The 17,269-nt window shown below is 34.7% G+C and overlaps 1 protein-coding gene across 1 annotated transcript; it reads left to right on the top strand.

The window, feature by feature from the left end:
- Positions 1-1,656: 1,656 nt before the first annotated feature.
- Positions 1,657-16,999, top strand: LOC102802605 (rho GTPase-activating protein 8-like). Its single transcript, XM_006813028.3, has 11 exons — positions 1,657-1,853; positions 5,119-5,331; positions 5,895-5,982; positions 8,548-8,679; positions 9,349-9,534; positions 10,862-10,978; positions 11,091-11,164; positions 12,463-12,540; positions 14,105-14,233; positions 14,831-14,937; positions 16,609-16,999. The coding sequence occupies exons 1-11, from the start codon at positions 1,676-1,678 to the stop codon at positions 16,789-16,791; spliced, it is 1,485 nt and encodes a 494-aa protein (XP_006813091.1). The 5' UTR covers positions 1,657-1,675; the 3' UTR covers positions 16,792-16,999.
- Positions 17,000-17,269: the final 270 nt, after the last annotated feature.

The following is a 17,269-nucleotide window of genomic DNA, read 5'->3' as shown; positions in this document are numbered from 1 at the left end:
ATCGCAATACTTCATCTATAATAAAAAAAGTACTGAATTTACCCGATTCATATATTGGAATGGAGTATTTCAAACAAGTCTTTGGCACTTCCCCATATTAGTAAATGTGTGAAGCATTTTAACGCAACATTAATTTCATTAAGATGATTTTTCTGTCACTATTTACGGAGTTGAGGTTCAGTATGTGTCATAATTTCATGCTATGGTATACTAGTACGTAAATGTGTGTATCTGGGGAGGGGGAGGGGCAATCACCAAACTGCATTTATGAATATGATTGTCTGTATATTGCGTGTTCTACTGAGTCTGGGTGGCAGTTCACCAATCACAAAACGATATTTTTCCAGGGAAATTGTGACATTAACGACAATCTATTTTTCTGCAAACCACAAGTTTACAAATGTACAATGATCCAAGTACAAATCTGTTCTACTTTCAATTATATTTTTAATTTGGTTTGTTAAAATGGTTGCCTTATATGGCGTAATTTACTGTGGAATACTTTATTTTCGCTGGAATTAATTTTCGATGAAAAGGCTTTTTTGGGCGTTTTGTATGGAATTAATTTTCACTGATTTTTTATGAGTTTAATGTGAAATATGGGAAAAAAATATATTCGCTGGATTTTATTTTCACGGAATCATCCCTTCAGCGAAAATAGCGAAAATAAATTCCAAGCCAAAATAAAGTATTCTACAGTACTTTAACATGAACATAACATAAATCATCCTGTTATTATTAGTTCCCCAAATTTGAAGTTACTAACGCAAACAAATCGCTCGTAAGCTTATTCCTAACAATTATTTGGTGAAGCCATTCAATCAAACCTTTTTTTTAGAAGAATGCTAGATGTTGACGCTGGATAGGATTTCATTTATTGCCTTTTAATATAACTATTTACATTACTTAGAAAGTATTTCATTGGAATCTTAAAGGGCGGTAGTCGTCGCACCACGCATGCGCGAGATATATGGGTGTCATATAAACAAAGGTAATTGTTAGGTGATTGGAAGGTATGGAAGGAGTCACTGGCGGTATTCGGTTCAAGTCGCGCCCAGGTCAAACCTCATACTTGTGATCTCCATTAGAAGAGCGCATTGGATTGTGGGAATATCAATGTTTATCAACAAATGTCGCACATGCGCAGCGCGACGACCACCTCACTTTAATCATAACGTGCTGTGTACAAATGCAATGTTATTTCATATGCAATCACGTGGTTTGGTCACATCATGATCTGATAGTTCAGCGTACTTTTTTGGAAAGCCAAGACACGATATACCGTAACGGAAAGCTTGAATATATAATTAATATATAACAAAAATATTTATTTTGTATGGAGAGTATGGAGAGTTTATAATATTTTTGAATAAACGCCAGACCCAGGGAATGATTATATATTTAAATCAAACTAACAAACAAACAAACAAATAAATAAATAAATAAATAAATAAATAAATAAATAAATAAATAAATAAATAAATAAATAAATAAATAAATAAATAAATAAATAAATAAATAAATACGTGGTTATTATGTGTTTTCACGTACACTGAATGTGTGAGGCCGCAGGTTATTGCTCGTGAGACTTGACAAAAAAAGGCGCAGACTTCCTGTAAGTGGGACAAGGTACGAACTCATTCGTTGAGTAAACACTCAAGAACAAACTGACAAAATGGCGGACAGCGCGCTGGACCAAAATGCAGGCGACTCTGCCACAATCAGTGGCACGACGTCGGACCCATCAAAGGCGAATCAAGCCGCCGAAAACGGAAGTGGAAATGACAACGAACGGCCCCAAAGTCATTACTTCGAAACGGACACGGAAGATTGGGAGAAAATAAGCGATGAAGGTCAGCTATGCAAATGCATCGGTTTCTGTCATCTCAAAAACAATTTATATTCCGGTTTCGATCAACTGCACGATGTAGTGTTACTTTCTGTTTTATTCGCATCCCGGTTGCACCCTAGGAAGTGATCACTTACATAACAACGCACGAGGCCAACGCTTGTAGGGTTGCATATTTTTTTTTCATTCAGACCAAATAACATGTTTCCGGTAATGACCCGTCTAAAAATACTTGGTAGGTAGGCAGGGATTTTTATTTAATATATTTATATTCTATTTTAAGAACATAAGCATGGTTCAACTATAGATGTGAAAAAAAAACATGATACATCTGAGCTCTCTAAAACGAAATACTTGAAATAATAATAAAAAACATGTTGGTGAGGTACAATTTATAGACTTAACTTCTTGGGGGGGGGGGCATTGTCAACAAAAAAGAATGAAAAAATTAAGTTTTTAAATTTATCGTAAAAATCATAATTGTGGTCGCAGTTTCAATAGAAGACACATACCTAACTTGAAACATTTCTTGTTGAAATTGACAAGTTTTAATCCCAGGGAAACCCTCCAAGATAAGCTGCACCCCAAACATTCACATACATGTTTGCCACACAAACCAAATGGCCCTATCAGGGCCACCACATATTTCAAAAAGAGATATACCGTATAATCTTTAACTTAACATTTGGTGCCGCCTATTTATAAGCAAATTAAGGCCTTTCATTCTTCCCTGATGCCTATTCAAGAGATTATACGGTACCGTAACCTGCAAATGTGTACAAATCTATTTGTAGATTTGTTTTGCAGTATTTTGTACAGTGTATATTTATTGTGTGTACAAGTTTGTCTGTGTGTGAAAATCCAAAAGAACGCTTAGAATTGCAACAAAGTTTCTTTTATGTTGCAATTGAATGTTGTGCATCTCATTAGCATATCAAAATTTTCCCACTGTTAAGAAAGTGCATGCCCTAATTGAAGCCGCCCTCAGACTTCACGCATTTAAAGTCACACATTAAAAAATTTAATTTTAATTAGAGCCGCTGCCTCAATTATGATTTTTACAGTAGGCAGCAGCTCTACCTTTTTACCGGTAATATTAGTCACTTAAGGGCTGATAATCCAAATAATTAGATTGGTACAATTTTTTATAATTTTCTTGTAATTTTTTACATCGCATTCCCTTGAATTTTGCACAGGATGTTCTACCGAAAGTGTCAAACATGCGAGTGAAAGCGTTTTATCGTAACAATGGCCGTTGGCGAAAAATCACGTTTTAAACTCAAAATAAATTAGGTGTAATTCAGTGACTGTGGTTCAACACTTCAAGCTAGTGTCATGAAAATAACGCAACACTCTGGGCAAAAATCTTGTTACCCGATTGGGTGGGACATCGTATGGTTAACATTACGATGTTTGTTACTTATTTAACTAGTTTCAGTTTTGCGACGTACTCATTTTTTTAAATAATATTTTTTGTTTGTTTACTTAGCAGTCACGTGACTACCATTGAATTAGATGGGGGGGGGGGGCTTAGTATCTTAATATGGGCAGATGACTCTGTGACCTCAGCCATGCACAGCTACCATAACGATAGCAAGGTCTTCAATCTCCACTTTGGAGGTAGATATCAAAAATTTACTTTTAGCGTCTTTACAATAAATAGACTAGGATCAATCAACATAAACTTCTATTTTACCATTTAAATGGTAAATCCTTTACAAATGACATTCCAACATTACTAATGGAAAATTCTGGGTAATCTTGCGTTAAAAAATAAGTCCAAAATGGCGCACATACATCCGCATTTTGAATAAAGTTATTCATTTTTTTCTCATAACGTAATGCTGATCAAATGGGGAAAGCAGTTTATCGAATGTTCTTGATAGATGTAAATATCTTACAAAAACATTGGTGCCTGATTTGTTTAATTATTTTAAGGAACATAATTTCCAGCTTTATTCAAAGTAATTCAGATTTTTTAGTATAAAAACAAATGCCTCATCTCAGAAAAAAGGTGCTGCATTTAGACGTGAATAGATTCATAAACCATGCAAGAAACTAGAACCAGAAAATCTTAGCTGGCTTTTGCCCAAGTATTTTGTACAGGTGTCTGTCAAAAATTAATGATTCACTGGGACAAATATGAACTGCCTTATTATATTCATTGAGTGACTACTGTATTATTTGAAAAGTAAACAAAAACGCCATCTATGAATAGCTATCATGTTGCAAGCTCTGCTTTGTAATGTAAATCAACTTACATACTGTGGAATACTTTATTTTCGCTGTGATTCATTTTCGTTGAAAAGCCTTTTTGGGCGTTTTGTAAGGAATTTATTCTCACTGATTTTTGACGAGTTTAATGTGAAATACTATAAAATGACTAATTTTCACTGGGTTTAAATTTCACTGATTTACCATTTCAGGCATATTCAGTGGGTTTTAAATTCACGGTTTCGTCATTTAGATAATGTGTTCTATGCTAAATTGTACATATTCACTGTGTTTTAATTTAGCGCATTTTTCCAGTCAGCGAAATAAGCTAAATTAAAACCCAGTGAATAATTACCCCCTTTACAGTATAGGAAAAAATGTATATTCTGGATTTTATTTTCACGGAATAATCCCTTTAGCGAAAATAGCAAAAATAAAGTATTCTACAGTAGTTAGTTGGTGTCCAGTGGAGAGAGAAGTCAACAGTACTTTAGGTACTTTCAACAGTACCTCAGTCAAGTAGAAACAGTCAAAATATTTTATCAGATTTTTGCATAATATTTTCATACAGGAAATCTGTCATTCATACTCAGGGAAGACTTTATACTGATGAATAAGGTGACCAAGTTTGATAAAGTTTGGAATTGAATAAGTAAAGTTATTATGCACACAATGACAATTATTAACGACGACGACAACAACGACAACGCCGGACAGAAATTTTTCCCTTAATAATATACCTTTCCCTTCCATCTTTGATGTTACGGGCAAGGTAAAAAGGAAAAAAACATTTTTATTTTACTATTAAATATGAATTTATTATTTACTGTTCTCCATCTTTTACTGTCAAATGATTTATTTTAGCTGAAGAGATATTTTGCACGTTTTGTACAGAAGTTTATTTTCATCGATTGTTGATGACTTGAGTATAAAATGTATTCGCTGGATTTTATTTTCACTGAATCATCAGCAAAAATAAGGAAAATAAATTCAAAGCAAAAAGAAGGTATTTACAGTACGTAATTTACACCCATGGTTCTTTTCTATTTTTATAGAGCTGAAAAATTCTTATGAAGCGACTACACAGAAAGACTCTTCTGTTGCTACAAAAAATGAGACATTGCCAGCAGAACCATTATCAGCACCAGTATCAGAACCACAGAGACCAGTATCGTTACCAGTATCAGAACCACAGAGACAAACACCTGAACCAATTGTTGAAGACACCTACGAAGATATTGCCAAATACAAAATCATAGAAGTAGCAGGTAACAAAATCAGTCTTGTTTGTTTATAAGACCATTCTCATTTACAGTGTTATTCGCGAAAGCAAATGTAAACACAGGACAAACAAAAGTTCTAGCGTCTTAGTCGTGTCAAAACATCCATAGGATTCAATATAAATTTGATGATGGTCAATTATAATAAAGTAAAGTTATCCTAACACATTTGGCATTGGACTATAAAAAAAAAATACAAATCATTTGATTTCTGCAATGAACGGAATTCATCTATTACCATAAAATCTGTATTAGTAGCCTCATTCCTTATAAAAGTCGCCCCATTCTTTTAGAATATTTGAGAACCAAAAATTCATCATTTCTCATATGTGTAGGTATAATAGAAGCCGCATCCCCTCTATTACATACTACTATTATAATAGAAGCCGCGGTTTCTAATACAGATTTTACAGTAATAGTCCTTCGCAACAAGTCTAGCATGAAGCATTACTGTTTTGTGTTCTGATGACTGTCACTTCATGACTTGACATTCAGGATTTGGAAGTAGCTACTATATTGACACAACTATGTAATGTATTTTTTCTACCTAGGTTCAGATAAATTAGGACGTCCTGTTATTGCTTTCTATAGCTGTCATTTACCTCCCAGCAGTCAGATAGACCACACTAGACTACTACGGTATGTAGAAGTAGTATATATATTTATAAAAACTTGTAGGATCAATGAATACTGTAAACCATTTAATTTTCACTGCTGGAGATTTTGTGATTTCCACTGTCTCCCGTGAAATGAAAGTGATTCGCAGTATGTTATACATTGTATGGTAGATAATATTTGGTAATCGTCGTCCCAAGTAACTATTCAAAATAGCTAGATGTTTTGGGCACTGACACTTCTCTGGTAAAGAAATACGAATAAGCAGAACTTAAGAATGTAAGAACTTCAAATTGCAAACACCAGATCACCAGTAAAATGGCACAATAGCACATATCTCAGGCCTTGCTGTCTATGGCGAGCGATCGCTCGCTCGCCTATCGCTCGCGCAAGAGGCTCACGAGGCGAGCTAAAAAACACTCGCCTAGCACAAGCACAGTCCCTCGATAGAGAGACTGTGAAACAAGCATCCGGGGAGGGTGATGACGACGACGATTGAGAAGGCAAGTGAATCACCAAAATCAAACGGCCCTTTTCAGGGCCATGAAATCCTCTAAAAAGAGAATCGTTTTTATTAATATTACAAAATAAATGTGTTTAGTTTATCGCCAAAAATTAAAATTATAAGAGTATTAAAAGTATAAGAGTTCAAGCGGAGTTCATGATGCGTTGTCACTAAGGACAACCGTTGACATCAAACGTAGCAACGCCAAATTCTATTGGCAGGTAAAAGCTCAGTATTTAATTTGTAACCAATTAGAGCATGGGTAACATACTAGTAGTCAATGTGACGTCACAAGGTTGGGAGAATACAGCTTTTTAATACAAATATTGCAAGTATTTCTGATTTTCCGTAATATCACCGATAAATTGAAAATTTGTTGTAGTTGGATCGTGATTTATTAATTTTTTCCATTAAAAAATATGTCAGCAAACTGGAACCGGCGATGCTAAATACGAACTCTGGTATTATTTATACTCGTCGAGTGATGATTATCCTGCGAAGGGTTCTAGCTAGACAGGCGAAGTCGTGACTTCTTTTTTGTTTCACAAAAAATAAATATTATTGTCAATTTAGCCTTTTTAATGTGATCGCAAAAACTAGCGTGACTGCGGCTAGAATAGTTTTCGCACAGTCCCTATATCACATAGAGGGACTGTAGTTTTCGCGATCACGCTAAAAGGACTAAATGAAAAATAATTATTTCTTTTTGTAAAACAAAAAAGAAGTCCCGACTTCGACAATCTAGGTTCTAGCGTTCGGTTCTTGGATATCGTCGTGTGGAAACGGATAAGGGTCAAACACTTGTAGTCGAAGTATGGTGTAACCTCTGCACCAAATATATGCAAAAAATTCAGGCCGACCTAATGATTTACGTTAATGGGACAAATAGCGTGACAAAACATAATGTCTCTAGACATTTGTCATCTGACAATAACATTGGTCCTGATTAAAATGTGAGATTGACTGTGACACAATTTCAAAGTGAGTTGTGTGATTTGAAAATAAATAAATATAAAAGAATGACAACATGTCTGTAGTATTTTATTTCCATAATAATTTATTCACTATAAATATAGTCATAGGCAGTTATAGTTAACTAAAACACCCTGGGTTCACCCTTATTGCAAATCATATAATTTTCTAAAATCACTCGCCTCACTGCTTTTAGGCGAGAAATTTGTAATCACTCCCATAACTCACCTCAGTGCTTTTAGGAGAGCAATTTTTCACTCACCATCCATTTTCAAAAGGCAAGCACTGATATCTATATGTGCTGGTGGACAAACCTTTGCCTTCAATTTTGAACCTGTGAAAATTTGCATGTTTTTTGCTTGATCACTCATTCTCATTCAAACATGGAAAACCAGCTAGAAAATGCACAAAATAAACAGTTGTAAGAAAAACATTGAAACACAATGTGGTGGAGTTTTTAGTGTATGTAGTAATAAAAAAAATAGTTTATGCAGCAGAGTCAAAATATTTCCTGTAGTTGACGTGACATTGGGTGGGTAGGGCGGGTATTATACTGTAGGATTGAATTAACTGCACGTTCTATGCTTGATAATAATATGAGGTTATTACGAGGATACCAAAAAAGTATGCACAAGATAGTACAGCAGCAGTATGGACCGATGCACAGCGGAGTTTGATGCAACAGTGTACTGTCTGAGTACATACTTTGTGGCATCTTCGTAATAACCTTACTATTATACATCTTTTCCTCCCAATGTTACATCATGGGAATGCCGAAATCTAAAGTTTAGAACAGAATCAGCAGACTTTTTTGTGGAGTCAGGTCAAACCCTGGTGGCAACCATGTTTGTTTTTATTATCAGAGGACGATTATGCGTGTAATCATTCCATATTTGGAATTCGCATTTCCTAATATGGTAGGATGAAGATACTGCAAAATTACACATTGAACACTGTAACTGTAACACTGTAATGGTGTTACGGTGACAGATGTATAATAATGATCATTACTTAAATGCATGTTAGTAATTTACAATTTTAATTTAATCTAATTGCACGTTAGTACCATTTACAAAAAGAAATGTAATTGTTGTTGTTATCTTTATTGGCAGATATTTGAAATACACGTTGGATAAGTATGTAGAAAACGATTATACTTTAATTTATTTTCATCACGGTTTGAGTCGTGGTAATAAACCATCGTTCAGCTGGTTACGTCAAGCATATAGGGAGTTCGACAGAAAGTAAGTATTGTTAGTGTAAGTTCTTTTTTGTCACGGAATCCATATTACATGACAGGGCTATGCAGCCATCCCTCTATCAAATGGCAATAGACCATTTTCTGTTCTGTGTTATACGTGAAATCCAACGTAAAAACGGGACAAACAAAGGTCATAGCTTTGCAGTGGCGACAAACATCGCGTGGGATTCAACAAACACGAAAGTATTTTGGGAGATATTTCCATGCTTAATAATGTGCTGTACACATTTAATGATGGTCAATTTCGTTGAAGTAAAGGTATTCAAATGCAATATTCCCCTGTCAAAAATCAGCCTTTCGATGTGAGTTATGAAATAAAGAAAATTGAGTTTAAAATCAAATCGTTTGATTTTTGCGGCAGGCGTTCGACGTGCATCATTCACACAACTTGCAAGATCTCGCAATTGAACAGAAAATCGCCTATTTAATGCGCTATTCTAGCGTCAACCAGTCCAGGTCAATCACAGGCATGCACAAGTTCCGCAAAGTGAAAGATTCTCATCATTGAGTCTGTAGCACACTCACCCATGGTAGGATGTTCAACCTAAAGTATTATTTGATCTTGGGTCTACTGATCATCAGTTGAATGCAACAACCACTATGCTACCTGTGACCAGTTATTATAAATAACTTTGGTGTGTCTATTTTTCAGATACAAAAAGAATCTCAAGTCAATGTTTCTTGTTCATCCAACTTACTTTATTAAAATATTGTGGGGAATATTCAAGCCTCTTATATCTGTGAAGTTTGGACGCAAAGTGCAATACTGTAATTACCTTAAGCAGCTGGAGAGTGTGATCCGTATAGATCAGCTGATCATACCAGCCCAAATAAAAGAGTAAGTCCTAGTACTATACATTTGGCAGCCATTACATTTTCGCTGTACGTACAAAAGTGAAAGTGTTCCTGTTAGTGATATATCAGAGTGGTTACATATGTCATCCAGATTTGTAAAAAGTATGTTACATTTACATCATCTTTGAGGACTTCATTTTGTTTACATTGCGTTCTGCTACTACAGATATTTAACTTGTGTTGGATCTGTATCCCATGACTGAATGCTTACCCTCATGTAAAAGTGGTCACTGGAAAGTATTCATTCAGGCAGTACGGTATTGCATTGACCTGTGTTATGTGTTAGTCAATATTATGATCATATTGACATGCATAATCGTGATATACTTTTTATAACATTGTAATAGTTAACCTTTTCTCCACCAGTTCTCACTTTTCATCACAAATTCACAAAATAGTTCTGTTTATAGTCTGTACTTTCCTTCAGAAGATTGGGACAAAAATAGCCAAATTATTTGAGTAATAACTGAAATTTTATCTTTTTGCTCTAAAATTGGGGTTCATTCCCAAAAATATAAGAAAAAAAATGCCAAAATATTTGGGCGAGAGAATCTGGTGGTGAAAAGGTCAATATAATGTTATTTGTAATGATACACATGTACTCCTTTGACGATACATTTACTTGTCACTGAGGATTGTTGAGAGGTCTATAGTTTGTATCCTGTTCATACTATTTTTGTTCTTAGTTACAATCAGCAATGGTCTTATTATTTAAGAATAATTTGAGTTTTAAATATCCTTGGAAAGTGTTCTAGGTTCTGTGTTGGTTCTGTAATGGGGTGTTCATTTGCAATTTATTGTGGTAGAGTTTTGTCAGCATTTGGCTTAATTTCACCCTGATGAATCGTTTGGCTGTGAAAATTTTGTATTTTCACTCTTGATTTGTAGAAATCTGGAAAACATTTCAAAATTTGTTTACTGTGAAATCCTTTATTTTCGCTTGGAATTTATATTTGCTTTTTTTCCCTGAATGGGATGATTCAGTGAAAATAAAATCTAGCAAATATACCTCTTTTTCTATATTTTACATTCAACTTATCAACAATCAGTGAAAATAAAACAACAAAAAAAAAAAGTCATTTCAGCGATAATTTATTTCAGCTAAAATACAGTACAATGTATTTTTTTTTTATTCTGGCTGGATTCAAAATGGCGGTCCAATATAGTAAACATTTATTTAGTTAAATTATTCACATTCGTTTTATTGTCACATGTACACCAGTTGTTTATGTGTGTACTGTCATGGCTGATATGATACTTGTTTAGTTGCTATGTTTATCTTATTGGTGTAATTTGATTTGTTGTCACAGACATGATGATAAGGTTATGGTCAAATATCGGAATAAATTATCTACCAACACAGTAGTACCAGATGGACAAAAGTCGGAGCCACTACCAACACAACAATTTGGTGTCTCTCTGGAATTGTGAGTAAAAACAAATAATATTTACATATTACATTTTTGTTATTTGGAAAACTTTGACAGGAAACTTTCCTTGCATAGAAAGTTAATTCTAATTTCTTCATTATTGTCACAGTTTGAAAGTCCATAATGAAGGCAAAGTTTTACCAAAAGTTATGGTGGAGACAATCACATACTTAGAAGAAAATGGTTGGTATTTGTTTATAAATTTTCATTTTAGTGAAAAGAGCAGTGAATGGACCTGTCTTGCTTTCTTTTGTCTTTGTACAAGTATGTGTGTATAGGGCTCACACTATTAATTAGAACTCCATAGACGACAATCTTAGTGTTCAGGTGAATTTCTAAAAAAAAACAGGTTTTTATACAAAGATCAAAATATTTTCTCAATTTGTTGAAACGTTATGTACATGCTGCATGTATGTACATGTAATAGAATTCTGGCCAGAAAAACACATGTTGGCCTGCATTTAATATTCTCAAAAAAGCAGTCAGTTTTGAAGTGTCTGATCAAGAGTTGCCTATATCCACAGGTCACAGGTCACAGGTCACCGTTACTTGTCAATAAACAAAACTTCATACACAAGTCTAACAACTAATGTAAATTGAAGTATGCCCTCACATGTCACGTTACAGATAGAAATGTGGTGAAAGAAAACCCATTGGCTAACAACAGCCATGATATTTGAGGGCTTTGAACCCTGATAAGCTAATTACCGGTAGTGACATGAACCCATATGGTATTCACAAAGCTACTGTATCTGTCTCTATTTGTCACCCATAGGTGATGATTTGGCAGGTGGGAAATCATTTAATTGCAAAAAAAATCTGTTCCAGAATTTGGGAGTCACAGAAAATATTTAGTTCAGATCAGAGTTTTAGAAATGTGCAGTAGGTATTCTCATTAGATGTCATTTTTAGAACATTTCTATCATTGCTGGCGACTAAATAAAATAAAAAGTAAAATTGTGAATGCAAAATGCAAAACTCTGTTTAAAAATTACCATGAAAAGTGTTAATTACTTCTCTCAAATTCTTAATCCCTGTTTCTTTTAAAAAAAAAAACTTTTTCACAAATGATAATGTACTGTAAACAATTGAATATCACATCTGTTGTGAATTCACCATCCAGCACGTTGAAAATTCACAAATACATTACAGTACAAATGCATATTTGTTGAAATGTAGCAGATTCAACTCAATTTGTGTATAAAACAAACACAGCAGATATCTTATTGCATCAAGTATTTGCATGAGACCGAAAACATTTGCTTACGATAAAAATAAGTTGAATTTTACTTGCGTTTCATATCAAATCAACACACTAATAGTTTGTATTCAATGTTTGTAACAACTTCATAAGAGTTAATCACCAGTCCTGTTAAATAGTGTGACCAGCTTACTCTGATCATTACCCTGGGTAATGTATTGTGGATAACATACCATAGTATTTTGGGTTTGTATTACATTCCTATATAATGTACTTACAGGGTTGGATACTGAAGGTATTTTCAGAAGATGTCCCAGTGCTGCTGTTGTTAAAGAAGTTCAAAGGAAGTACAATCATGGTAATAATGCAGTTTTTGTAGTCAAATTTTACAACACATGTGTTATGTATTTATCTGTTTAAAATTATCACATAACGTCTTTGACATGCTTTATTTATTTATTTATTAGTCCCCGTTTGGACATAGTCCGAAAACGGGGACTTGTGTTTTGCCCTGTGTGCGTCCGTGCGTCCGTGATCACCTGTATCTCGAACATGCATGGACCGATTAAGTTCAAACTTCACTCATACATCACACATTATATGGGACATATGCACATGCATTTGTCTCATGATCCGATTAACAATAGCCGAATAGCGGCCATTTTAGGGCCGAAAATGCATCAAAATCGCACATTTTCACCATTTCGGACCCGGATCTCAGTTATGCATGGACGGATTTTGTTCAAATTTGGTACATACATTAAACATAATAAGACCTTGATGCACGCCATTTTTTTTTTGGAATCGGGTTTGAAATGGTCGACTGGTGGCCATTTTGTTTTAAAGAATTCTGTTCTGGATCCGTATCTGAGACATGCCTGGATTGATCGAGTTCAAATTTCACACACACAAGGTACATCATGTCACAAATATGTATGTGCATTTGTTTCATGATCTCATTAACGATAGCCAAATGGCGGCCGCTTTAAGGCCGAAAATGCATTGAAATCGCACATTTTCACCATTCCGGACCCAGATCTCAGTTATGCATGGACGAATTTTGTTCAAATATGGTGCATACATTAAAAATAATATGACCTTGATGCACGTCATTTTTTTTCAGATCAAGTTCATTTTGTTTTAAAGAATTCAGTTCTCGATCCGTATCCGAGACATGTCTGGATTGATCAAGTTCAAACTTCACACACACATGGTACATCATGTAACAAATAGATATGTGCATTTGTTTCATGATCCGCTTAACAATAGCTGAATGATGGCCATTTTAAGGCCGAAAATGCATCAAAATCACATATTTTCACAATTCCAGAACTGGATCTCAGTCATGCATGGATGGATTTCGTTCAGATTTAGTACAATGTGTTGTACATATGCAGGTGCATTTTGGATCAGACAAAGTGGTCTGAGATTTCAGTCATGATCTGCTTTGAATGTACAAAATGTATATGTCACTCAAATATGAATGGAACGGGGACGTGTCATTGACAATGACTTGTTTATTCAGATTTTTCAGATCGGATTCAAAATGGCCGACCTGCGGCCATTTTGTTTAAATGGCTTCCAGAGCCATATCTCTGATATGCTTTGACTGATTATCTTCAAATTTTATATATTCGTTTCACATCATGTTTAATAGATATATAGATGACTGACCGGTGGCCATTTTGTTTTAATTAATGCTGTTCCAGAGCAATATGGACGATCAGATACAAGATGTCAATCATTTTAATGTTGAAAATCATCATAGTCAAGCATCATCTTCTGGATCCATACTTCTGACATGTTTATGTCAGAACTATATTACTATAAACAAAACTCTAAACCTTAAATTTTATAACTAACGGGAACTGTGCCATGTATGGCTTGTTTATTTATTAATTTTAATCCTATTTCTGTTGCAGGTGTAAAAATTGATTACATGGAGCTGATTGATATACATATACCGGCGGTTGTACTGAAAACATTTTTGAGAGAGTTACCGGAGCCCTTACTAACATTTAAATTATATGACAAGATCAGGCAAATTAATGGTAAGTACAACATAGGTTTAGTTTTTAATCACAAATTCTGAACATTTTAATCAGAAAAGCACAGAATATTAATGGAACTATTTTATTGGATGGTGCCTGAAGTTGACTTTGGCACTCATAGGTTAAACTAACAACTTGTCTATGGTATATATTAGCTGTGTTCAGACTTCTCTAGTACTGCTCAGTTAAAGTTTATCCATTATGTTTGCATATTGGCGAGACCCAGTTACATTCATACATAGGCAAGATCTAAAATTGAGTACAGACAAAAGCTTGACCAAACCTGTAAAGAATATACGTAACTTCAGCATTTTTAACTTTGATGTATTGTAGATAATGATCCAAAGTAAGTGATGGTAACTTCTATATTGTACTAGCCATCTAATTGGCTCCCTCTAAATATAGTAGAAATGAAATGATTGGTGCATGTACAAGCTGCTAAAAACATTATTGCAAGTGTAATTTGACGCCAGATATCAGCAATTCAGTTTCTCAAAGCAGCTATGGATTACTGACAATGATCTGTATTCATTTCATAGCAAGTTTCCTGTTGTAACCATTTCTCAACTTACACAAACTTGTTATTTTATTTTGTAGATATGGAGAGTACTGAACGAATTTCTCATTGTCAAACGATAGTTAGTGTTGACTTACAAGAAGACAACTACATTATTTTAAAATATTTGATTGAATTTCTTACAAAAGTGAGTACTTAATTTTGTAAACTATTTACAGTAGAACAAACCCTGTGCAGTTTAAACTGTCTCATCTAGATTGCTTGTCTGTGAGTTTAGGTTCTTATTACAACAACAGACTTCATGGTGTTCATAGAGTCGAAAACAAGAGCAGTGATGTATAGTGACGATAACACAAAATGTGAACAAGCATGTGCTTGTATAATTCTGACAAGTGTCGCCACACTGTAGAGACCAGATATGAAAAGCCTTTGATAAAATCCAATTAGGTGCACGACCAATGCAGTACATATTTTTTATTACTGCATATCCTTACTTGTGTGTGATTACCTACTCGCTATGCACCTATGTTGTAATTAATTTCTCTAAATACCGTACTTATAAGAGCCCATGTCGGGGCAAACGCCCACCCCCCACTTTTGACACAATAAAGAAGTTGAGGTCATATCCGGGCACAAGCCCATGGGGTTTTTTTCTACACAAAAAATAACAAAAAACTATTTTCTATTCGTTGACTGTGGTTGTATTTGACTTTCCTGAAGTCTGTCGTGATGCTTATAAAAATTCTTTAAATATAATTATTGTTAATTGCGTAAAAAACAAGGGGAGAACGCGAAATAGCTGTGACAGCAAAATACGCGTTCTGCCTTCAGCCCGTATAAGGAGAGCCGCTAAGCAAGTGTCGCACTTGTTCAGCTTTAGCGTCATCGACAATGAAACCAATGTTGCAATATTGTAGCAACCTGTACCTGGGTGAGTGGTTGAAATCACATTATTTTGGCTAAATATAAAATATTTGGTAGCAGCTTGTGAATCCATAACTGGGGCCAGCAATTTTGCAACGTCACGCTAAAGACTCTAGACTGCCAACTTTGTTACCATCTTTCATCACCGCTATTGCATTTCTGTCATAAAAACTATTCTTCTGTTGTTGGATAAAAAAAAATTCTATTTGACGCCCACCGCAATATCCATATAGTGAGACATTCCAACTGCCGGAACTTGCTGAATGATAACTTTCACCGTGATTGATAAGCGTTGAGTCTGATAAGAAAGCAATGTCACAATTTGACCTTTATGATGAAATATTAGTACTGATGTCTTTCTTAGCCAATCAGTAAAGCAGATGCATAAAGGTCAAAGATGATTGCCAGACTGTAAAGAAAAGCATCATGTGCCATCGCAGCAGAGCGACCCCATTTTTCTTGTCTCTTTATTGTGATTAGACATGAATGAAAAGCGCCAAATCTGTGGATTAAAAGTGCAAATTGTGTGGGACGATATCGACGAACTCCAGGAAGAAGTTGTAGGGATTTTGTTCGACGGCTACAGGGTTTTGATCTGAGACGTTTTTTCAAACAGCTATGAATATTTATAATTTTTACTATACAATACATTATTTTTGTTTTACTTCTAATGTTGCATATTGCTCATTTATTTCTGTTGCATGTTTTTATTTGCATTTCTATTCCCTGCCGCAGTTCGATCTGCGTGTTGTAAATTTTTGCGAATTTTCGTTTTTTTTGCCGGGGATATCCTGGCAAACGCCCAGCCCTATTTTTTGGCAATGTTCAAGACCCTGGGCTCATACCCGAATAAATACAGTAGTTTGAAAATGATTTTGTACCTTGTATGATTGATTCTATATACAGCTTTAATACTATACATGTATTTTCACAGGTGGTAGCTAACACTGCAAACAAGATGGACGCCATCAATCTCGCAATTGTATTTGGGCCTAACTTGGTATGGTCCACGGACACTGCTGCCTCGTTAACTGCTATGGCACAGATCAACACATTCACAAGAGCGTTAATAGAACACTACACCGATATATTTACAAGGGACATAGCAGTGCAGTAAAGAGTAACACAGCTATGCTGGTTTACTGTATGAAGGGTTTAATAGTAGTAACTGTAATGTCACAAGTGTCTATGAATGGATGAACTGCTACCTGTTTAGGTACTCTGTAAATACAAGGATATGATGCGGGATGGGAGAGTGCATATTTATTTAGTGTACATTGCATGGTATTTTAAACTTAACTGACACTTCTACGTGTAATAGTTAATAGATGGGTTTTTTTTCACTGCTGGATCTTGCGTATTGTGTGAGCAAACGTTTTCTTCAAAAAGCAAATGATTTTTTTATAACTTAAAAAAATGATGAAAAAAAAAATGTAATTTATGTTTTAATGGTAGCTAAACAAACTGCTTCTTGTATAGTGCAACTTCAATCTTTTGAGCACCATATTTTTTTTCTGCTGAAATTTTGAATCAGCATTTTGACTGTTTTTATGTTTTTTTTCTATAGTTTTGAACCAAATGGACATAATTAGTCC

Source organism: Saccoglossus kowalevskii, chromosome 12, assembly GCF_978046115.1.
Source record: "Saccoglossus kowalevskii chromosome 12, keSacKowa6.1, whole genome shotgun sequence".
Taxonomy (NCBI): domain Eukaryota; kingdom Metazoa; phylum Hemichordata; class Enteropneusta; family Harrimaniidae; genus Saccoglossus; species Saccoglossus kowalevskii.
This window is presented reverse-complemented; position numbering and strand designations above follow the sequence as displayed.